This window comes from Ciconia boyciana, chromosome 1 (genome assembly GCF_034638445.1).
Source record: "Ciconia boyciana chromosome 1, ASM3463844v1, whole genome shotgun sequence".
NCBI lineage: Eukaryota > Metazoa > Chordata > Aves > Ciconiiformes > Ciconiidae > Ciconia > Ciconia boyciana.
Window position 1 is genome coordinate 69,262,691 of NC_132934.1, and position 25,289 is coordinate 69,287,979.

General features: G+C 39.3%; 1 protein-coding gene across 6 annotated transcripts in view; it reads left to right on the forward strand.

The window, feature by feature from the left end:
* ADIPOR2 (adiponectin receptor 2) overlaps positions 1–25,289 on the forward strand; it is a 53,438-nt gene that overhangs the window by 10,041 nt on the left and 18,108 nt on the right. For 2 of the 6 annotated variants that reach the window (XM_072873249.1, XM_072873277.1), the window contains one exon: positions 13,752–13,987. In XM_072873249.1, coding sequence (XP_072729350.1) covers positions 13,820–13,987 — 168 coding nt within the window. In that variant the 5' untranslated portion in view covers positions 13,752–13,819. Of the gene's footprint in view, positions 1–647; positions 844–6,178; positions 6,336–13,751; positions 13,988–25,289 lie in introns of those variants that run through there. The other 4 variants (XM_072873258.1, XM_072873240.1, XM_072873285.1 and 1 more) reach the window with 4 other exon arrangements.

A 25,289-nucleotide genomic window follows, 5' to 3' on the forward strand; every position in this document is an offset into this window, starting at 1 on the left:
CTTCCAAATTGGAGTTGATAGTTGAGATGAGTGCTAGGTACATACATGAGAGTATAAACTAGTCAGAGACAGGACTTGAGCTAGTCATTCTTTTCCCCTTTAGGATGGAAACTGTAGCAGTGTGTCAGTTGTTTTTTTGGATGGGTGGGGTGGGTTTTTTTGTTTGTTTGTTTCAGGTCTGTGTCATGTTTGTTTTGGGGTTTTTTGTGGGTGTGGGTTTTTTTGTGGGTGGTTTTTTGTTTTTGTTTTTTTTTTTTTGGGTTTTTTTTTTGGTTTTAGTTTTTCCTTAAAGCTTTGTTGTTACTGTTCTGACTTTGGCAATGGAAATCAATGACATCAGATTGCTGTGTGACAGTTTAAACGCTATTCATGGAAGAAGGTAAAAATCATAGTCAGTGGTTAACAGATTTTATCTAATCTGTATGCAAGAATCAAAATTGGGGCACACTGAGTGTTTGATTTCCTTGAATCTGTGAAAAAAGGTGAGTCATTCTGTTGAAACTTGGAATTCCAGAATAGCTATAACATAAACCAGGCCGGGTCAAACTAGAAATCCCTATAGCTCAGGATCCTACCTTCATTGTGGAGCTGCTGCTTAAGCTTCTGCCTGAGGAGTCTCTCTGACACCCTCCTGTGTGTAACCCAAGTAGGCTGCATGATATCCACCCAGTCTGCCTCCAAGACGTGCTACAGAAACATCTTTACATTCTCCTGCTCCACTTGCTCAGTTTTCTTGCCCTTGTGTCCCACCCATGCATGAAGTAACAAGACCTCCTGCCTGAAGTAGAGAGGCCAAGAAGCTTTGGGCTGCTTGTACTCAGCAGATTCTGCGTTTCACTGCGGGTAAGTTGATGCGTAGTGTGAGATGTGCTATGGGCGTGTTCATGGTACGGTTCACTTGATGTGTCCCTCTGCTGCAGGATGAAAATTCTGACGTGCGTATGCCAAATGTACCAGGTTGCAGCACCACTGACTGAGGTTTTGATTGTGCTTTGTCCCTAACCTTTCTATTTATACCCTTTGAGTCTGAAGCCCAGCCAAGTTGCAGGACCACCTACTGGTCCCAGCCACGGTAGCCATTCGGGGGAGAAGGAACAAACTTGGCAAATGAGATTCTGGCAGCTATAGGGTTTTTCTGTTCCCTTGTCCTCTTATATAAGTCGCTGGCGAGAGCGTCTCAGGGTAGTGCCTACTGGTTGCTTGGATGCCTTTGGGGAGTTACTGGCATTGTTAGGGTGCTTTGCCTGGTGTCCCTGAGAAATTTTGTGTTTCAACCCTCATCCTTTCTTTTGTGGGGTTTTTAATTTTCTGTCGTCTTTTCTGTCGTCTTCTGTCTTCTTTTCAATCATTTGACTTCTTCCCTGTTTCATATTGTTTTGTTTTTATTCATTAGGCCCCTTGCTGTCCTTCCTCAGAGAGGACTCTAAGGTTTTAGGAAGGATGCCCATCCCCTAAGGAAGAAAATAGCTTCTAAGCATGAATATGCAAGCCATATATGATAGACATGCACTGGTATGTAGGGGCTTCTAGAGCTAGAGGTGGCTTCATGTGCTTAACACCCTTCAATGGATTTATCCTGTGCGTTTGTCCAGTTTCCCTGTGAATACTCATCCTGTAGCAAGGAGTTCCAAGGTTTACCTACTTGCTGTGTCAGGAGGAACTTCCTTTTGTGTTTGAGGTTGCAGTCTGCTAACTCTGTCATCTTACCTTGGCTGACAGGCAATGCTTGGTATTTTCACTTTTTCTTGTTGTTGTTTTGGGTGGTGGTGCTGTTGTAAACATGAAGATTGGGAAACCTTGTGCTGTGTTGAAATCTTACTGCAATTTTGAGTGGTCAGCTCTGGTTTTAAATAAAACTTTCTTTGCTATTGCAAAGCAAATAGTTTCTCAAATCATTTAGTAAATGTGTAAAATGTCATGTAAAACATCTGAACTATTACTGATTAACTAGCACATGATAAAAATAGATATCAGATTTTGTATTTCATAAATGCAAGGCTTGTGTCACTTCATACTCTTGTTTCCTTAGCTACAGCTGCTTGCTTGTCTACATAGGCCGGAGCTTGCCTGGTTATCTGGGCAGGTCATTTGTCCTCTAAGATTTTACTTCTGTTCTCTTCTAACATACTAAATTCACAAAACTAATTATTGACTTTTCTTAGGACTTACAAATCTGTCAGTATCTACTTTTTTTCCGAAAGCATGCATGCCACTACTGTGCTGTCAATACTGGAAGGACTTTTCATGCTTTTCATGATAGCGTACCTGGGGATTTTAGAAATGGATAAGGCAGTGTTTATGCTCTGTTTACACCTGACCCCTGTATAGAGTTCTTGGCTAGGTTTCCAAGCACATCTTTAGCATACAGATTAGTGGTTGGCTCCTACATGTAGCACTCAGTCTCTACCGAGAAGCTTGGCCTGCATTTTCTCAGTACTGATGATAGCTGTCTGTCTGTGCACATCAGATTAATCAGAAGAGCTGTGTTGCATCTCAGTCACAGCCACAGACGTGGTAGTTAGTAATTGCATCAAAATTATACTAGATAGCTTATTTTTCTTACAGAAAGAGAACAAACTTATACTAGAATGAGATCCCTTATTTGCTAACTCCATTGACAGTAGGTGTTGTGTCAGCATAAGGTATTTTTTTCTTCTTTCCAAAATAGTTTATCTGAATAGTTCTATATGTATTAACACTCCTTACAGATGCAGTTGGGCTAGAGTAAGAGTACCTTCAGTGAGTATTTGAAAACTAGGACAAATAACTATTCAGTAGTTTGCTGACCCAGTTCTTGCTCTCTGCTCGTGTTCCTTCTGTCTGGGCCCTCGTCCAGGAAATCAACCCAAATTCCTACCCTTCCTACTCTTAAGGGTGTGGATGCTTATCAGCTGGGCCATGCTCCTTTTTGGTTCTTTGGGTTTCTTAAAGAAGCCAAGTGTCTTCTATGATATCCAGAATTTCTTTCTGCAAACAGAAAGTGCAGACAGTGACTGCTTAGCTTGCTGTGTTTTGTGTTTAGGTGCTGTTGTAGGACTGTATATACATGTATGAAAGGCCCTTTGGTACAAAACAACATTGACCGGGTCACCCTGGCACAAAGAGTTCCCTCTTGGGAAAGAAGAGTTACAAGTTCAGACAGCCCATTTGGTTGCTTTCCTGGGACTGTTTCAGTCTTTGTTATTATAATGTAATTTTCCTGTAACACTTTAAAGACTAACAATGCTCTTCGGAGTTGCAAAATGGGAGAAGGAATGGAGGACTCCATCCATGTTGTTACGTTCTTGTTTATGGGCAAAGAGGAAGCACCCCTTGTGCATGTGTCTGTGTGTATATAAAAATAATGTGTAAGTAAAGCTGTGAATTTATTGTTAGTATAATGGAAATCGTAACAGTCTGACTCAAGAATCATTAGTCTCGATTTAATTCTTAAAGAAAAATTAAGAAGAGTATTGCAGTTAGGGTACTTACATATGGCAAAATGTTGCCAAATACAGATACAATTCTAACACACACACTTTTTGGTTTCTGTCCCTTCTCCTGGAGTTACTTTCACCGTTCCATTGCTGCTCTGGATCTTTAAGTCAGCAGCTTTGGACTGCTGGAGAGGGTAACAGGAGGTTGTCAGCCTTGGGAGTCATTTGTTGGGAGGAGTATGATGTTGATGTTGCCTGTTTCTTCTTCCTCCCTCTAGGATCCACTTGGGGTTTTTTTTGTATGCTTTTACACCTCTTTCTTCATTGGTCTACAGCTCCAGGTTATGTCTGAATTTACTATATATGGTGTCCTTTATGTATGTTAGTTGCTATTTCCAGGTCTGCATTTTTTAAACTGACCATTAGTGAGTTTTTTATAGCCACGGGGTCTCTGGTGGCAAGACTGTGCCCCATTTCTTAACCCACGCCTGTACTTCTCTGCACTGTATCCTGTCTCTCCACTTCTCAGGGCCTCTGTTGTCACATTAGGCCAGTATTTCCTGACATCATTGTAAATACCTCTTTCTATGGAGGATAAGTGGAGGTTATATCACACCAAGGTAAACAAAAGTAAAATAAATTAGCCATAGACATCTAGTCAATTAGAGAACTTGCTGTCACAGCTAAACTGAGTAAAAGGCAGGGCAAGAAAAGTTCAGACAGAGCAAGCCTGACGAGCCTCGGTCTTAAGGCCTTGTGGCTCAATATGGAGCTTATGGCCTGCTGCTAGCACTGGTAGTGCTGTATTACAGGGCTACATGGTTATGATTCCCCCTGTTCAATGTCTGCAGATCGCTGCCTGTCACTCATGAGGCCAGGAACGTTGTTGCAAACCCTCCTATGACTTAAGGTTCCTGAGCAGGATCAAGCAAAGGATCCTGGAGGCATCCTCTCTTTTCTATCTTCTCTTGCCTTGTGGTGGCCTGTGTGGGTCTGAGGGTAGCCAGTAGTGCTTTATTGTGTTATGTAGCCATCGTTACTTTTAGTGTAAGTGCTTCATGTAATAGTCTTGTGTTTTCTTTTTATGAATTACAGTAAATGCTGTCTTCTATGCATGATAAAGGCAACCTGGATGTCTAACTCCAAGTTTTCGTGTTTTATGTGAAATTATAGCTTTATTTCTGTTTTGTAATAAGGTATTTTTGTAAGTGCAAATATTGTGTCTATTTCCTTTCAGGAATTTTTTGCTTAGTCTCTTGTTGTCACTATCTTCTGTTGTGAGTTATCTACTGTAAATAGTTTGGCATAACAAAATAATCTTTATTTTAATTTAATGATGCTGATTGTCCTTCATCCAATGTTACAGCCAGTCCCCATTTTACTAAACAAGCAGTGTAGCTCTGTTATCGATGGGTGGATTGCAATTACATGCTTCAAAGTAGGGACAGTATATTTTTCACTGAAAGTATATAGAAGTGAAATGCTCCTCACTGATACAGCTCGCTCACAGCATTTTTTTAGACAATTCCAATGTGTGTTTGGGGAGCTTTTTTGGTGGTTTTTTTTTTTGCTGGGTTTTTTTTTTAGTTGGAAGAGACATGGCTCACCCCCCCACCCTCCCCGGCTATCTGAATGCATCAATAAGTGATATGAAGTCATGCAAAACATCTAATGTGTATATTCCCAAAATGCTTCCTGGTTACTTGAAAATTGGAGCATGTTTATGGTCTTAAACTGTTTCAAACTTAAAATTTACACTAGCATAGCTGTGCTGATTAGACTGCAGGCTGCAGCTATACTAGCAAAAACCTCTGCAGGGAACAGTTATACTAGCAAAAACTGTGATGTCCAGATGGTAAAAGAAACCACAGCAAGATGACTTTTTGTGTGAGTGTCTTGGTCTAGGTCCTGTAGACGTGTTTTGAGTTGAAGCTACATCCCTACTTAAAGGGCTTGCATGTATACAGATAATAATTTTGGTTCTTAGAATTTTAGCATTAATCTCGCAGAGTATCGTAAGTAGACTGTGGGTGTTTTGCCATCTCTCCTTAGTTATAGCACAGTAGAAAGTAAAAGATTAACTTAACGTTTGTGCTTTTGAATTACGTCAGTGATGTATTGTGGTATCAGTGTCTTTGGTCTTCTTTCAGAATTCGAGATGATTTCAAACAATGTTACCAGGAAAGAAATATATATCTGAAAGTGTGGCACTAAATGGTAGAGGAGACTAAAAGTTCAGCTTATTTCTTAACTCTCAACAATGCTTATATTTTAAAAAACAAATTATTCTCTGGCTATTGCATTAAGGAAGTTAAGATATATAACTAATTAAGTAGTTTTATATGGTCTTGTTTAGAACTCCAGCCATTTGACTAAATCTGCTTCTGACTGACATAAATTAGGTGCAGTCTAGTTATAGTAGATCTGTCTGTTTTGCTTGAGTTTTGGTGGCTAAGAAAATACCTGAAAAAGATGCTGCACCACTTTTTTGATCTTAGACTGATACAATGTTGTGGGTGTGGATGTTGATTATTTCTACAATGTTCTTGTAACATTTTTGCTACAGAAAAGTAGCGAAGTTTTAGACTCGTAGCAAAACAACTTTATGGTTTTTCAGGAGAGGAATGTATGCTGTTTTCAGCTGAAGAAATGTCATTGTTGAACATAAGTAAAGGAGTAAGTTTTCTTTGTTCTTATTTTTTACAAATACGAAAATGCAAACATATTTTGTAGACCAAACCTGTCAGCCACAAAATAAAACAGCGATGAGCAAGCTCACAACCTCATGAATAAAACTTATCAAGACTATCAGCAAAACTAGAGAGTAGATGCTTCCAAAAACTGGGAAGAGTGTGATGGTCAGCATTTTGCAACCAAGCTTCTGAGATCCTGACCGCTGTATTAAAATCAGTAATCTTGGTAAGTTGTCTGGTTTGCTGTGCCAGGTGTGGTCTGCAGCTGGTCAACAGGTCATAATAAAGGCTGTGATACATACATATATGACAACTAAAGGCTTGGGCCAACAGATAAGTGTCAGTCCTTAACAGGTTAGGAAAATACTGCCTATAAAATATGTAAAGAATTAAAATCTTGGGTGTGTTTGATAGAAACGATTATCTTGTTCTCCTCCCTGGGTTAACATCTGTCCAGACTGCCACCTGGAATGGGCTCTGACAAACATCAGGGTGCCTGGGGGGAGACAGCGATGAGAAGTGGGGCTGTTTGATGCCCACCCAGGGAGGAGTGGGGCTGCCACCTCGTGGCACTGGCCAGCCCTTAAACCTGCACAGGGATGGCATCTAAGTAAAGAGGTGTCCAAGCAACCCAGTAAGAAGTGCTGAAGGCAACTATCTTAAATGCTTTCCTGCTTGAAGTTTGCAGCCTAAAACATGTGTCTTCCTCTTTGGTTTTAAAAGCAAGGTGGTAGTGTTTGTTTTTGTACAGTTGCTCCAGGCATTGAAGCATTTTCTTGAGTTGCAAAATATCTTGCTTTGGTTTCTAGAGAGATTCAAACCCATACTTCCTAGGAGGGAGAGTGTTGTACCTGCCAAGGTAGAGGAATGTTTGCTCTCTGGATTGCTGCTGTTGATCTCTGTGCCATTTACATTCTTATGCAAAGATCCTCTGAGCAGAGAGGGTTAAATGAATGTAATTTCAGTTTAGTAGTCTAGCTCTGGATGTTAGTGCCTGCTCCAAAGACTTTGGTTTCTTCATCTTCACCCAACAAATGTGAATTGGATGGCCTTGAGGCAGTAGTTAAAAGGATGTATTCTAAATTTTCACTTAAGAGGAAAGTAATGTCTAATTTCAGTCTTTCACTTTTAGACAGTCTGTGATCTAAAGTGTTACTAACAAAAACCAACTGCATCTTTTTGTTGTTGGCAACCGTGAAGTAAGTTGGTGTGAGTTAGTAACATGCCATAGGAATAAAATCATAAAAGGGCACAAAGATGGAATGTTTCTCACTTGGAGAAACTGAGCCCTTTAATGAAAAAAAATGAACCAAAAGCAAGTTTTCCAGGTCTGGGCTATGGATTTTTGTGGAATGCGATGTGAAAAGAACTTGAACTTCTGTTCCTCGTTTTGTACTGCTTTTGTGGCAATTCTCTTGGTTTTGGTTTATTGAAAAGCAAAACTAATTTACAGCAGTCATCCAGTCTGTAACAACCGGACATTGTGCACTGGGGGTGGGCCAACCTCTGACATAACGCTTAACCCAGTTACAAAACTGGGGTCCAATTTGCAGTACAAATTGGACAAATGTTGTAACAATGTAATGAGATCCTCTGAAATGGAAGCATTTCGTTAATGTAGGCAGGCTGCTGGCTTGTTCCCTTTCTTTGGATCCAAATGCATCAGAATGTGCTTGATTGTTTGCCTCTGCAGCCTGCTGTGAAATAGCTTAGGCTGAAGTGTCCAGTGACAGTTTACAAGTTACAAAGACAGCTTTTTGGCCACTGACCCTCCACGGGAGTCTAATCTTTGTTTTGTAGATGTCTCTTTGTCTAGGGAAATTACATCTAAGAGAAGAGGTGCTGGATTGCTTCCTCATTGTTCGTCATTGTTAAAGATGACCTCCAAGGAATTTTTACAGCCTGATTCATACTTTTCCTTTAGGGTACACTGGGAAAACATGTTTTTCTGTGATTTTCCTCCTTCCCCTGTTCATACATACCCTTGTTTGCTTTGTTTTTGATTGTAGTTTTGGAAAATATTTGGAATGTTGCTCTGGATGTTTAACTCCTTAATTGAAAATGACAGCTCAATCATTGAAAGACTCTAAGGAAAAAAAAAGGATAAAAATCCCTTATTTCATGTTATGCTCTTGAATCTTTCAATATTACCGTTTTGTTAACCTTTTGGCTGTGGCCTTCTAATTTAGTGACAGTTCACAAATCAACTTAAAATGTATGGATTTCTTGTCTCTTCTGCTTTGCTTTATGCATAATGAAAAAAGCCAACCAGTGGATACTCCATATAGTTAAAAAGTGACCCAGCATGGGTTAGCTAGGCCACACATATGGGTGACACTCAACATGAGCATTCTTAACTCATGTGATACAGCGCTTGCTGTTTGACTTCCTCTTCCTCTTTCTTTTACCCAAACTGTATACGCCTGCCTTGCATTGGCACTGGTGCTTGCCTAATTTCCCTGGACCAGGGTGCCATGTAGGCAGAAAGTCAAAGACGACTGCCTTCTCCCCAGAAAAACCCAAAGCAGAAAACCCAACACCTTGCCAACAGCTCACTGTTGATGAACTCAAGTGAGCATCAGTACTGGTGCTATGGAGTAAGGGAACCAGATGGGCAATAGGATGATGCCAGTGTTACCTGAGAATAATTTAAGTTTTTGTGTGGTGTTACTGAATACTGTTGGTGGTGTTATACCATTTGGGAGGGACTACTTGTGACAGAACCTCCTTACCAGAAGATAACAGTAGAAATAAAATGTGCCAAGAAAGCTACATTTTCTTTAGTATACCTTATTTCAGTCAAGGTAGCCAGAATCAACTATTTTATAGGCCAAAAAAAAATATCACCCTATATAAGCTGTGTTCTCATCATGAAAAATCTGCCCATGGATTGTACTGGAAGTGCTTTGCCATTTGTACCTATGCTAACAGTTCTGGAAATGGAGTTGTGCCTATTTTGTTATTAAGGCCTAGTCTACACAACTTAGGATTTGGTAAAGTTATTCAGCCCATAGGTGGTGTTCTGTTCAGTTAGCTTTGCCATTCTACTGGCATGGATGTAGCTAGCCAACTAGTGATGCTGTTGTAGCTGTGATGGTACATGGATGCAGGCAGAGCAAAGTTTGTCGATTGAGATAGTATCACTTAAAAGACTTTGCAGGCACTCAAGTCCTTCATTAAACAATGTTCTGAGAAATGATGTAGCCTGAAATTTTCATGATGACCTTTTGTTTTTTTGATAAATAAGCTCTGTTAGGGAGAAGAAGCTAATCTTACGAAGATTCAACCAGTGTGTATACATTGCTTATGCTAGTTTAGTGGATGCTTTGAAGAGGATTAGCAAGGAAAGAGCATACAGTGGATGCCATTGCCTTCCTGAATAGGGAAGTTTCTATCAGAAAGGCTGTTGGATCAATGAGAGGGGAATGAAGGGGAATGCAGTTTTCATTCTTCTTCCAAATACCAGCTACAGAAAGAATGAAATACCTTTGAAGGGATCACTCTTGTGCTGCTTGTAGGAGGAACACACTGAGAAGAGTTGAATGCTGGAGAGATTGCTTTGCTTAGGGGTAGTGGAGGTAGTCTGACCATAAGGGTCTGTGTTTTATCCTAAAAAGGGAGTGACAGATCTCTTAAATTTAACTACAAACACTACCCTTAGTGTGCTTTCTTTGTTTTGCTACCATGTGGCATTGTTTAGCTTAGGTAGAAAGCCAGTCCTCATGCCATGTGAATTCTGGGAGGTTAGAAGGGCTATATCACTTATCCAGGGAAATATCCAGGAAGATTGTATAAAGAATAGTAGCATCATCCTGTGATGCTTAAGTTTGTGTAACTACTCTTTCCTTGTCATCTTGAGGAATGAAGCAATGTCCTAAATATGTTGTAATAGTGGATGTTGACTCCTCTGACATTGCATAATTGCGGTGAACTGCTGAAATAGTATTGCCTTCTGATTCTCATTTCAGAAAGATGACAAGTGTCTGTCTACAGCCTGAAACTGGCACTGAGTATCCTCTCTGTAGGGTTGACTTCTGAACTGGGGTGGAGTGAGCAGCTGGGAGTGATGACCGCTTAGGCTGTTGTAGGTTGTGTAGTGGCAGCAGCATATTAAGTCAACTAATGGACTGCTACACTTTGTGTTTATAGGCTGTGTTTAGAACTATGATGGTATTAAACTGCTAAGTCCTTTCTAAAAGCTGACTTAGCCTTTAGAAGTTTTCTATATCAAAAAAAACCAAACCAAAGCCAACAAACTAAACTCTGTAGATGTTTTTCTCAGCTGATTTTAAACACGGCAGGAACTCACTGATTGATCTAGATGCTGATATTATGCTTATTATATATGCAATCATTAAGTAGATTTTAAGTTGTACATGACAACTTCCTCTTGAAATGGAAGCTAATTTTAATGAAAGCTTATAGTTTGTTGCATGCTACAAAAAAGTTAAAGGACTTATATATAAAAGATTTATAATCTCAGTGAAACACAAAACAATGTCTTCCAAGACCTCAAGTGTTCTATAAGTTTCCGTTTTCTAGTTTTTGTTTTCATGAACTGCCTAGTCTTAGAGACAGAATGGGGCAATAAATCTCTTCAGTGTTTCAACCATTGTCTTCTGGCTAGATGCTAGTGACCATACTTAGACTTGCTATTTTCTTAGGAAAAGGTCATCCTAGTCATTCAAACCCTTCACTGAACTGTGGAGTCATAGAAACTTTATAATAGAAATTAAAGACCATCTATGCCTTTCCTGTTCATAATCTCGGACTGCTTTCTTTCACTTGTGAACAAATAGTTCTGGCTTTTAGCACTTTTCTGTTCTCAACTCCATGTTGCATTCAGGCACATGTTTTTGGCTGTTGTAGTACATTTTAAAAACTGTCTAAAAACCAGTAGTAATGCTCTTGGACTATCTTTTGGCTTGCTTACCTTTGCATGCTCCGTAAGGGCAAGCATATTTAGCACTAAAAGGATCCTGCATGAAGGACAACATGGAAACATCTTAGTTCATGAGCAATTCCACTGTGATTTCGAGAAACAACGACTTCTATTTATGCAGAGCTCTAAAGTTCAACTGTACTGCTGAATGCAGATCTCACTCACTGGAGGTGAAATGCATCTTTTATTTTTAACCTTAGTGATTGCTTGGCAGTGAGTGCTAGTGAAGTAAATCTTCAAGGCCTAATTTAAGAAGTCTCTTGGCATTCTTGTATCTTCTTGTATTAGAATAACCTTTTGCAAGCATCTTGGCCAAATGTGGTTAAGCCTGTTGCGTTGGTTGTTACTGTGTCTCTGAGTATTGCTCCCACATTGTCATAGAGGTGATGTAAGGACATGCTCTTAGGCAATATAGCAGGTAATGCAGCGCACAACGGCAATTCTATCACTTAAAGCTGGTAGAAAGAAAAACTAGTAAAGCTTGCTGGTTAAATGTCTAATGCAAATTGAACAATCCATGATACGAACTATGGCTGTTTCAACTAACTACCTGTTTGAAATGTTGTGTGGAGTATCGGGGGGTGGGGGCGGGGTGTGTTTGTAACTGTTGCTTACAAACAGCTGCTTGCTTACTTGCATTTTTTTGGTTTTAGCTACAGCTTCAAATTGGTACAGTATACTGTACTGAAATTAGTCTCTTATAACTTGCCTTTTAAATTAAGACACCCAATAAGTTTCATTTCAAACTGTAGTTCTTGTTGCATACTCTTTTCTTTCTTCCCTAGATCGGTTTTGCCAAATGGCGATGTGACGACCTCTTCATGTTTCTTGCATAAAAATAGAATTGTGAATTGGCTGCTTGAAATACGACAAAACCAGTCAAGATTTCAGTTGTTCTGTGGCTTTCTAAATACTTGTTCTTGGTCTTAAAATCTACTTGCTCAACTTCTTCATTGGGCTTCCTGTGTAATGTTGTTAAACCTTGGCTTAATTCTCATGGGGTGATAGTCCTGTGGCTCTTGTGTTTACCAAGTAAACAGCTGTGGCCATTTTAGATGTTACTACTCAGATGGAGATTATTGACCCTGTGGTGGAGTTAGCAGGAAGGTGGGCATACCATCTGCTCTGCTGTCATATTGTAAACTTACCTTCCTGGGTGATTAAAGCAGTGTACCGTACCGAACTCGGATGACTGAGGTATCATTTAGTTCTGCAAAGTCTGCTACCTGCTCATTAGCAGCTCTCTCCTTTGGGGATTGCCAGGCAGCTGAGGGGATATAATATTACAAACTGCTGCAGCAAAATTAACTATAGCACATTCGTTAGAGCTGAGAATTATCTTGCAGTGATCATATGTAAATGAGACTAGTCCTTGAAAGGGAGTAGTACATAATTTATTGGCTTTTTGGAGGTGACATTTTATTACAAGACTGCCAATATCAATCCCCCATCTTATATTTTTCATTTGCCCTCCTACATTATTACAAAGTTCAGCATCTTTTATTGGGCACTAAAATTCCAATCTAATTATGCACCCTGGCAAGTTAAAACTTGTTAGATGGGTTATCCTAATGTTATGTGTTAGTCACATCTAAGTACTTAGATGCTACAGTAATAGAATGACACCAAGTGATTAGTGCAAAACGAATAGATTCTCATTCAAAGTGATTCTGAAGCCTCAGCTGAGCGCTAATTCATTCTGATAGCTTCTGGCCCTCCGATTTCAATGTGATCTGGCTGTTGTGCCTCCCAAGGCACAACCAATGTCAAACAGGTATCTCTTAACTGGCTATTGAAGTGACTACCACACAGTGATGTACAAGATAAATAGATAACCAATAATACTACTGCATGAGGGCTTAGATTAATAGGTTGTCATTAGGTGATTTTCTGCAAATTTAATAATCTTTAGCATCTTGAGTTAAATTTACCCCAAATCCTTTTTGCAGTGTTGTAAATGTAATATATAGTTACTTTTTTGAGTAGAAAGCATGGGTTATGGTTTTCTGGGGGAATTACCTGTTTCTGATTGCTGTGATGGAATGAATGATGTTTAAATCTGTCTGGTCTAATTCCATATACAATTAAAGGTACAGACCTATTGCTAGCAGTAATTGTGAACATGTTAATTTAAGCAAGGGAAACATAATCACTGTGTGTACTACTGCCCTCCTTGCAGTCTGTCTAAAGTGAGTTGCTGCTTGAGCTCTGCTTGCTCGCTACTACCTGAGCAGCTGTACCAGTACTTAGTGTCCTAGTTTTGGTGCAACCTAGCCCAGATGATTTTAAATGAGCTTCATACCCACAAAAAGGTGATAATTATAGAGTGTCTGTGATAAGTAGTTTATTTGTAAATAGTATTAACAGCCCAGTGTTTGCAACTTTGTAAAAATAAAAATAATATTCTATAAAAACACCACTGTGCTTTTGTGAATTTACTCTTTTATGGAGCTCACTTTCTCTCATCTTTCAAAGTTGTGTTTAACTTGTGTTAGGATACAAAAGTATTAGTGGTCACAAGATGAGAATTCATTGTCTAGCAGTGTAGAAGTCTGTATAATTGATCCTGTGGGAGTTTGGGCACATACAAGAGCAGTTGTCATAGCTGTTTGGTAGCTTTTAAGCATGCTCTTCTTCCAGCCAACTCTTACACTCTTCTTTTTAACTTCAGTTTAGTTATACAAACTGTGTGTCTTTCAGAGCCAACACATAATCAGCCAGACCGAACCAAGAGGAAGCAGAATATTTGAGAAGGCTCCCAGCATCTCATGAATGAACTAACGGAACTCGATAATGCTGGTTCTCCAGAGCCAGGTCTACGGCTCAGAAAAGGACACATGTCTGACACTGCAACGACACAGGCAGCCTTTGAAGAGGACAGCTCTGAGCAGAGGCTTCTTTTAGTGGAGCCATCTCTGTCTTCTGACCGGGAAAATGTAAGTTATATGATCTGTTAGGTTTGCTAGCAAAAATGAATTTTGACATAAGTGCTTCAGTGCTTGAAATAAGTTCCAGAAATGTGAATTGTGAGCCCACAACCTCTTTATGCCTGCTAAAGAATTGTAATAAAACCAGGAAGATGCCAGAAATATTCAGTTGAATGTATGGGAACTTGGGTGACAAGATGGGGCATAAGTGTAAGTTTACCAGCTTTATATTTTTTTATTCCCTCCTCAGAGATGGGACTCGTACTGGTTTGTTCTCTGCTGAGACGCTGCTCATATAAAAATATTTTTGTTCTGTAACTTCCAATTAATTATAAGTGAAAGGAGAAGATACATTTACTCTGGCTGAATGTAATCTGAACCTTGGCTAATTGCTATTGTCTTAGAGATTAGGACAGAAAAATCTGTTTGCAAGCATTCTTGTTGGAAGAATGGCCATACTGGATGAGACCAAACATCCTCAGTGTGCAATATCCTATCTGAGACAGTAGCCAGTAGCAGACTTATAAGGAAGAGTGCAAGGATGGGGAAGCATGTTGTGATACTTCCCTGGGACACTCTCCAAGCCTTTAGTAATTGGTGGCTCACAGATTTCCTGAGCCAGTGGCAGTGTTTTTGAATTTTTGGTGCATGAGCCTTTGTAAATTTTAGTAGCCACAACATCCTGCGGAAAGGCGTTCCACAGCTTAATTAGGTGTTGTGTGCAGGTAATGTCTCCAAGCATTGGACAAAAGTACTTTCTGGTTAGAGAGTTTCAGAACTGTAATTAATGCTTCTCCCAGGATATATACAGATGAATATCAGCAGAGTTAAGTGGAAGAGGCATTCAGCTTAAGTGCACTATTAAATTTATCACAGCTTAATGAGTTTACTGTATCTGCTCAGTTACAGCAACTGTGTGGTTTTAGCCAGCAGCAAAAACATGCTGGTGCTACTTAACGTAGCCTTCAATGCAGAAGAGTTGGGCTGTTGCTGTAATTGCATTTGCCACAGATTCTGGGCGTGTGCATGGACCACTATCATGGTTCAGCTGACATGAGAACCTGTATTAGGCTATCTTAACTGCATTCGTTTGAGCCCCTACTGAATTTAGTTTCAAGTGTCCTTGTAATGAGAAGTCAGGACAGGTATTAATGGCTAATAAACCAAGCCAATGCACTGTAAGTTGTACACTGCTAAAACTTCTATAGGATATTCTCAGTATCATGATACCAGGAAGTACCCAGAGTCTTTGCATTATGTGGAAGGTTGTAAAGGGTGTGTATAAGGTGCAAAGTGTTAGCCAATAGCTGAATTCGCTAAGGTTAGAAAAAAGAAAAGTTGAGTTGTACTAGCAGATATGTTGAACATACATGTGTTTATCTGACAGTGTGTTTGGGATCATCTTTTTTGAAGGCTGTTTTCATTCTTGTGTCTGACTTTCCTGGTTGAATAATGTGAGTTGCCTGTTGCCTGCAGATGGAATAGCCCAAAGTAAAAGCCCATAACTGATTGTGGCCTATAATTCTTTCTGTAAATTTGCTTAGCTAAATAGAAATTATTTGAATGAGTCAGTGTTTTAGAACTTTGGAAATAAAATGGTTAAAGTACTCTCATTCTCTCTTCTGCTTTTTCAGGCATTCTTAGCATGTGTTAGTCCTTTTTTGTTTGTTTTTGTGTTTGCTTTCATCCTTATGACAAAAGTATGTGTTTCTTTTGCTTTGGCTCACTACAAATATTTAGCTTTTTTGCATTTGATGTCTTCTCTCTTTCCCAGTCTCCTAAAATGCTGCCACAGAAATTCGTTTTTGCCATTTGGGCCTTGCTGTTCCATCTTGAACTGCATCACTTTCTCTGCCTTATATAGCCTTTTTGGACTTTTTTTTCAGCCTAAACTTTTATTCGTGTCCTCTGTGATTTCTTGTTTTTAGTACTGTGATATCTTTACATTTTTTCTTCTTAAAAGGTTGAATAATTGATGCTTCAGATGGAGCATCCCAAAATATTCTGCTGTCAAAAGTACCGATATTAGCTTGCCGAATGGCCTTTATGTGACATACTGCAGTGTTCTAAATAATCTGGAAAAAACTCTATGCTATATATCTTCCTCTGTCTTGTATAAGCCTCAGCACAGCTGTTGCTCAAATGCCACCTAGGATTCACTTTTTTGCTCTACTGTACAGTCTGGCTACGTGCAACTGCCTCAGTAGAGATGACTTATTAGTTCAAAAAGCATGATTTTCCTCTGGTTTTGAAGAGGCTCTTGTTTACATAACAGTAATATAAGGTTATTGTTCTTCTGTAGATGGCAGTAGTACTCGAGCACACAAGCTGAACATAGCATTATAAAAGGACTCAAGTGGTGCCTGCTATGTTAGTATTCTAGTGACTAAATGCAACCATGTTGAAGCTGACGGTAATAATCCAGGAATTCCTATGTTGGAGAAGGAGAGTGGACAAGGGCTATATAGTGTCTTGATGGTAGAACAACCATGGTCATTTAATATGCTTTTAAAGTAACCTACCTGGGTGGTTGCATAGCTGTGAACTAAAAATTACATTAAAGATCCTACTTTCTGTAAATTGTGGCATTCACTGAATACATGTAGCAAGGATTTACTAGCTGTATTGAGCATGCTTATCCAAAATAATAATAAAACAGCTGCATCCTTCTGCCAGTGCTGTTAATCTGCCAGTTTTATAATGATGCTTATAAGAAGATATGGATCATATAAAATAAATATCCTTTTACACCTGAACCTCTTAGTCTGTATGTTAGCCCATAACTCTGTGTTCTCTCTTAGAGTGCATGTATGTTCATAGATTATCCTCTCTTCCAAGTATCTGTTCTAAAGGATAGATACACATCTTGCTATCTTGTTTAAACATGCAACTAGTTTAGTGGCAGATGAGTGGAGCACCTTCTGTGACTTTGAGAAATAGTGACCGTTTATCTGAATGTTAAGGATTTGGTGGTGAGGAAAGGATCAGCCAAGCTGCATAATTCTTCTCTTTCTTTCAGCAGTTTAAACTTTTTTTTTCTTTCTCCAGTTTACATGTGCTGTGTATGTGCTGATAACTCATTTTTCAGCAGGTGCTTCCCTCCTGTAGCATGCTGGATTGCCTAGCGTTTGGGACATAATTTTTTCTCCTGTCCTGGCGTTTCTGTGTCTCAACGGCCTTTGTAATTCCAGCATTGATAGTTCCTAAAGAAATCTGTTTTACTGTGGCTTTGTTAAGCTGACACAGTCAAATGCATGTGACTTCTTATAACCTGATGAATAGGCTCTTTATGCAGCCCTAAAAACCTGTGCTTGACTCTTTCTTTTATACTTTAACCTGTCAGTGACAGGAGATAAACAAAAGAATCATTTTCTTTGCCTTTATTCCAATCATCAGGCCTTTGTGTTCCTGAATGATGATTCCTTTCATGCAGTTGAGCTGCGTTGTGCAGTTGTCCTGTGTGGCACCACAATGCACCCATGAAGTGGAGACCTGTTATTCTGAAGTGTTTGATAACCTATAGTAAGGGTTTAGGAGGATATACACATAGGTCTCAAGTCATGTGAATGGGCAGAAGAAATTTGGTCAAATACTCATCTGGATTGCTTCTCAGGGAGCATGGGTTTTGACGTCAAGTGGAACTTACTTGACCTCTGACAAATTTCATACCTACATGTAGCTACAAGAGTCTTTCTAGAGCATAAATACCAAAGTGTCTTGAAGGAGGGAGACAGAAGGATGTAACAGACTTTTCAGGTACAAAAGAAAAGTTTTAGAATGATTGGAAGGTGAGCAAATGAATCGAGACTTTTAACTTGCATATAGAACTTACTCAAAGCCTTTTCTGTTACAGAAGTGTGTATGTATTATCTACAAAAATAGACTACAAAAATAGTTTTGGTATTTACATAAGGTTGCACGTAAATCCATGGAATTGTCAACTTGTCTTTATGGTGCATTCTATCTGAGTTAAGATTTAGGTGAAGTCTTGAAGGCCAAAGGAAGACATTTGAGTCTTAAGAATAGTCTTTCTGGAGCTGATATTCATAAATTCTGATTGCCTTAAGTTTTTTCCTTTATAGATTTACTTGCAAGTTTCTTGCTCAGTTTGAAACCATGTAGCTTTATTTTCAATCTAGCATTTTACTATTGGTACTTGCAGTTATGATTAAAAACTTGGCTTCTCTATTTGTCTTCTTCCTGCATTGCATTATAGGTTTTGTTGGTAGAGGTTCTCTTCTTAGTGTATATGGGAGAGGCCTGGCATAATACAATTTGAGGTCCCACCCAAACATGTTTGCTTTTGTTTTAAAGCAGATCATGATCAAAATTTGTTGTTCTGTAGACTTCTTTATCACCTCTTCCTTTCCTCCATTTTTGCAGCTCTTGGGAAAGAATGTTATTTCTTTGAAAGCATGTGAATTGGCATTTTACTTCAGGTCAAAAGATCTTAACATCTGAATTTCTCCTTCACTTGCTGTTCTAAGCACTGGAAGTAATGCTTATTTTACTCAGACTGCTAGTCACTGAAGTAAGTACTTGAATCTAGTATCTTTCCCTACAAATACACCTTTTTTTTTTTTTTGTTCTTTGTGCAGCAAAGCATTTTGGATACACAGAGGAGAGTATCTCCAAGTATTCCCACTTAAACAGTACAAAGACATGTGATATGTCTATGGAGATGGTTTCCAGGCTCCACAGGCTTGAGTTGGTCAGATGCTGATGCATCCTTCACTGACAGTTGATGTGCCTGGTTTATTAACAGGCTTTTAGGGCTTGAATGTCTGCAGAAAAGACAAAACCTGGTGGCTAGTCAACCATGAGTAGACAATATTCTGCCCAGAAGGCTGGTAACCTGTGGGAAATAGCCATGTCTGTTTGTCTGCCCTGTCTCCCAGAAAACTCTCATGTGAATTGACAAGAAGGTTGTAATGGGTTATGGCTTGTTGAGTTGCAGCTGGGTTCAACTGTCTCCTGTTAGTCTGGAGAGTCTTGGCTCTTTGAGAGGGGAAGTGTTGGTACTCTGCTGAGTTTGCTGCCTGCCAGCTGGTTTTGTAACCATTGCTTGCTGTGCTGTGTGTTGAAACTAGGGGAGGGAGGGGTGGTTTTGTTTATAATTCACTGGCACAACTGTTTCCCTGGACAAGGGTTAGATTCCACAGTTTTTGCCTTTGTTCTCCTGGAGATCTTATCTGCCTGGTTTGGGCAGCAATGGGGGATGTGATGGCCTTTCACAGTGATATAAGAGGAAAATAGTGCTCTACTGGTGGGATAACTTGAATCTTCTTCCAACTGTTTTAGATTGCTTGACTCTGCTCTTATGTTAAGTTCAGCAGTACACTTTCAGTCTTTGTTTATTTTTTTAACGGAGCATTTTTTTCAATAAGCCCAGCATGCTTGTTTTCTTTTTCTGCTGTCAGGATTAACAATGACAGAGGAGCAGAAAATGGCACATGAGAATCTTCTGTAGTAGAAGCAATTTCTACAGGCCTTTGCCGAAAGTGTACTGATGAGCATATGTGGGCATTGATGTCTTTGGTCCTTGTCAAGTACTGGGCATTGACAGAAAATCGGTAGTTGCTACTGCTTAGAGATTCAACAAACCCTTTTCATGTGAAGATATTTAACAAGGGAGCTAGTTCTAATAAAGGTGTATTAGCAAGGTTCCTGAAGCCAAAATGTGACTTTGTCCTAGGACTATTTGCTAAACGAGTGTTAAATGTTAGTGCTTGTTTTTAATGAGTGCCAGCAAGCAGTCACCCATGACCAGTTGATTAAAACTGTTTCCAAGTGCTATATTAAATGGAGTGTAGCTTTTATAAGAAGGTGACCTACAAGGGAAAAATACTAAACCCCAGGAACCTTCAAGTACTTAACATTTTGACCAATAGGCTGAAAGGGTCTTTGGCACCGCACTAATGAAAGACTTTTTTTGGTCCCATGACAGCAAGAACAGCTTTGCACACCCTGCGTAGAGGGTGAATGTAGTTAGCCTTTTGGAAGCTGTGGTGTGTCTATGTTTACAAGCCTGCTGGATTAAGGGAGAGTGAAAACTCTAAATGACAAAGCTGTTATTTTAAAAAACTTGGTATATGCAGAAATTAGGGGAAGTCAGGGAAAGTTTTAAGGTGCTGTGCTTTTCCAGTTAATTACTTGCAATCCAAAGAACATAAGCTGACGAAATTCTGAAAAATGTGCAGCAGGCTTTTAGGAGGCATGGCATGGCATCGCCTGTCGCTGCTTTCCTCTTACAAAGGACCAGTTGATAAAAGGTCAGTTGACAGAATGGGCACAGGAGTTGCTGAAAAAAGCAATCTGGCTAGCTGAAAAGGATGCTATGGGACTGTGATTAGAAAAATAGAGGTTTTTATATTAAAGCCTTGAACGTATCTTGGCCATTATGCTGAATGCTCTCGAGTTACTGAATCTGGCATGCCGCCCCAAGAAACATTGAATGACTTGAATGTCATGTTAAACACTATTAATCATTCATCTGATGAGATAAAGATAAACAAGAGCAAGAACTCCAAGTTCATGTCTAGACTTTGTGACTTCAGTTTAATATGGGGGATAACAGTGGTATTGTAAATGCAGCAACATATGTTTCCTAACTTGCATTTTAAAGAGAGAATTGTATACAAGTACTGAGTCATATAATATCCCACGACTCAGTGTTAATCAAGACATTTGCTTTTTCTGAACTATCTTGCCCGTGCTACAATGATGTGTTTGTACTGAGGCAGAGTTCTGTCAGGACACAGATCAAGAAGAGAGTGGGGGAGCATCCATCAGCAGCTGGAGGAAGGAACCAAGAACGTTACACATCACACTTTGGAAATTCCTGTGACAGTAGCTTTAGGGCACCGGTGACATCTTGATGGTGAATTGGCATCAAAAACAATTGAGCTTTGAGACATGAGACTTCATTAACTCCAGAGCTTAATACTACATAAGTATGTGCACGGTCAGTTAGGTCCTTGAGTAACTGAGTGATGACTCTGTCCAAAAAGGAGCCCTAACACAGAAGAGTTCTGCCCTTTCTGGGGTTTAGGAGACTTGTATTGCAGTTATTGGTGGTGTTGGTTAACATGTGCACTTCTGGTTCTGCATCAAATACCATACATGCAACCAATGAAAACTCTCAAATTTCTGAAAGTGCAGTCCTGAAAGCTGCTGGAATTTTTGAGAATACAGCAGCCTATTGAAGTAATCATTAGTTTAACTTTCCCTAATCTGAACATAGCTAGGTTCTTAGGTTTGTTTCTAACTGGTGACACTACAAAAAGAGGGACTGGAGATCATTTGGTATCCAACTGATATGTGTAGAAAAGAAACTTGGCCTTGAATGTGATCCATAGAAAGTATTCTGTAGTAGATCTCAGTAAAATGGGAGGTGATGCTCCCTTTCTTTGGTTGCACTCACTTGACCTCCTTAAATCCCTTGGTTATCTGAACCAACTTTATTATGTAATAGGAAGCTCACCTAGCAAAAATGTGAGTGATTTCTGCCAGATTAGTATTGGATCAGCGAATCAACCCAAGGATCAGAGGGGTGCCAGAAGCAGTGTAAAGGAAGATGGGGGTGAGGGAGAAGGGGACCACTTTTGGCAGAGTAGGCTTCTTAGGTGGCTTCATTCAAGTCTGACTTTTGCTTCAGTTTGCACACTCTAATGAACACAGATTGACAACGTTTTCTAGCAAAATTGCAGTCTGAAGTGATGAACAAGAGTTTGTTTGTCACCTGTGCAGGTAGTAGTCATGTGCAAACTCTCAGACTTCCTAGAAATCTTTAAACTGACATCAAGAAACTACAGACCTCAAGAAACTACAGTTTTACCACTTGAAGTCCAGAGAACACAACTCTCTCAAAAGTGGGAAAAGGGTTTCTGGAATCTTTTTCTACTGTTGTGACTTGACTTCCGACAGGCTTTTCCATAGTAAGGGCGTTAATAAACAGTGTGTCTGTTAACAGATTTGAGAGCGATAGTATAAAAACTGTTAATCTACGTGAGAAGGATAAGCTGTTGTAGTAGACAAGAGAAGTATGTTGCATTTACTAGAGCAGGTTTTACTGCAGTTTTGTCTGTAACAGGGTCTTTGGCTATGTGATCTGACTTTTTTAGACTGTATTCAGGCAACAAATTCTTGTACGAAATGTAAACTATTTTTTCTTTTTTAAACTTTTGTGCCATTGCTATAAAAGAGGGTGATTTTAATGTTGAACTTACTTAATGATGGGCACTGTGCAACGGGGCTTTTAGGTTTCTTGCTCTTGTTTGCTCTGGTGCTCTAAGTCTTGGTTTTGGCATTAAACCTTTTCTATCCTTACCAAAGCACATTCTGAAATTCTTGTTTAGAAGAATGATTTCTACCTCTTTCTTTTGCCCTCTTGTCTATCACTGTTACCACAAAAGAATCTGGAAAAATTCCCAAAATAAAGTGAATATGGATAAACCAGTAAATCTATTTTCTTCCGGCCATTGTCACTTGTCCTTCAGGTTTATTCTCTGGTACCATTATTCAACTCGGAATGCATTTATATTTCTGTTGTATAATTTCCGTCTCATTAGGTATCTACTATGTTTGTTGGTAGCTTTAACACTATGAATTTGCAAAGGGGGCAGGATTAAAATTGGAAGGATTGTTTTGGCATTTCCATAGAATTAAGTGTCCAGACACTCTAGAGTGTAAGTATACAGAAGCCACGATTTCTGATTTGTATGAAAGACTGATTCTATGTGTTGCATATGTGCAGCAGAAGAATGACAGCTGATGATTGCAACAAGTTTCCTTGTTACAAGTGAATGAGGATTTTTATTTCAAGATACTCTAAAGTGCTCTAAAGACTTTACAGAATTATTTAGTCAAAGTTTGAGACTGCGTTTAAAAGGAATTGAGTAAAGTAGATGATGTAAAAGAACGTTTGAAACATTAGCTGAGTGAAAAGCCTTTTGGCCAATGATCTAGAAAGTACGAAGGCAAAAATTATTCTGGAAGCACTTGGTTCAGGATATACCATACTGCATTATAAGTGGGAGTATCAGAGTTTTGTTCTGGGCTCTCATTTCTTGCATGGTCTTAGGCAAGTGAGATTATTTACTCAGTGTGTTCCCCATTTTAAAATGTGATTATGTGGGCAGAACTTAGAAATAGTTGAAAACAGGTTCTAAAGTGTATGCTTGCTTATGTTGTTATGTTCTAGAAGTATTCCTGAATTTCTGATATGATCAGCCAAAGAGGAGAGAATATGGGAATCCTAAGATAGGAAGGAACTTGTCACAGCAGAAATTTTACAATATGCCTTCTGAACAGAAAAGTGGTATTTTTTTCCCTTAAGTTATTGTCTGAAGAATTGAAGGTCAATAGACTCCTTCAGATTTCCAAATGAAAACTGGCATTGGTGTTGCACTCCAATGCCACCATATAGATGTAGATTTCCAGCTTCCAAGAAGCGCAGTTTACGCTTCTTTCTAATGGGATGTTACGGGAAGGAGTCGAGAGAGGATGGATGTTCCAGAACGGACCTCATTTTGCCTCCTTAGCGAGAAAAGGACTAAGAAGCTGAGCTGTAGCTTTTTTCCTTGAATGCTAATTTTGCAGTTTAATGGCAGGAAGGAGATAGTAAAATCAATTCCATTTTCTGGCAGTAATCTGGACTGTATATATGATATGAATTCTTTTTATCACTAAAAGAAGCTCAGTAATGATTTGTTTGTAGGCACATTGCCAAAATGCAAAGATTTTGGACTAGTTCATAAATAGCTGTGCTCTTCAAGCTTTACAGTCTGTTCAAATTTAAACCTTCCCAGCATTCTAGAAATGGGGAGTATGTGGAGAGAGGGGAAATGAACATTTTTTGGCTTTGAGTCACTGGGCAATGCAATGGGACTGCAATGAATACAGGCTTTGATTCTGTAAGGGACCTTTTTTATTTCAGTCCACCCAGTTTTGTAAATTGAAGATTACTAACTTGTTCACCCCGTTCCAGCTGGTCATTGTGTGGTGCTGGGGAAGGGAATTCTAGGGTAGCTAAAAGGCAAAGCAGTGCTTCTTGTATCAAGTACATTGCAACTTAAACAGCAGCCTTGCTTTTCTGTAAGGTGTGTTCTTGGAAACTGAAGATTTCTTTGATTTGTAAGATTGTGCAGACTATCACGAACATCTTATCCAGACCCCCGTGGCAAGGGGCTTGGACTAGATGATCTTTAAAGGTTCCTTCCAACCCAAACCATTCTATGTTTCTATGACCTTGAGTTAATTATTTATAATATTGAAAACTGAAAATCCTAACCAGAGAGATCCATTAGTAGAAAAAGCCAGTAAAATTGACAGTGTGGGAAATAATGTCGGTGAATGTTGTTGAGTCAGAATGAAACCAAATTTGTGTTTTGTTAATATGCTTTCTGGTCCAACAGGACATGTGCCTATTTTAGAAGGATATTAAACCTATTTACGTCTCGGTGTTGCCTGATGACTTTCTCAATAGAATTAATGGGATAATCTAGGCAGTGAGAGTGTATTTAATACTGTCTTATACTGCTGTAGGATCTGCCTGGAGCTGATCAATATTTATATCAATCATCTGCTATAAAATATTAAATCATTGCCCAGACTTGCTCAGAGGGGGTGTTGACTGGAATGATAAATGAAGGCGAGTAGACAGTACAAGGGACATGGATTATGTACAAAGATTCATTTAGTCAATCAAGTTGTCCTAGTGAGGGCAAATGTGAGGTCATACATAAAATGCGAAGGATGTATACTATGTATTACATAGCAGAGATCTGCATTCTGGATAAGTAAAATTGGGTCAAGAACTGTGTGGTGGGGGAATCTCTTCAAAAGATGAAGCTTTAGTGGCTACTGCAAGCCTGGAGTACAGAAGCAAGTACTAGCCTGCCATTTCTCTCAAAAAAACCCCAAAACATTGAAGAATCTAGATAGCTCACTGTAGGTTGGAAGAAGTCTCCTTTTATTTATTAAAAAATGAAAGTTTTAAGCAGCTCATTCAGTAACTTGTTGACGGAAACAGTTAATAAGGCCTTACTCTAAGGAGAGAGCTGTGATGTGGGACAAACGCACAGCCAGATCTGACCTCTGACTCAAAGTTGAGGACATTAACCTGAACATTACTGATGCTTTATCTATGAACTATTATGTGAGGTGTTATACTAGATTCTCAGTCACTTTGGGTGGCGTTATTGATAAGTAACCTTGACTTTAAAGTTGTTAACCTTGTTATGGGAATAGGAGGGAGAAAAAGTGTTGTGGCTTGTAATACGGAGGAGGCCAGTCTCCATACGGATTGTGG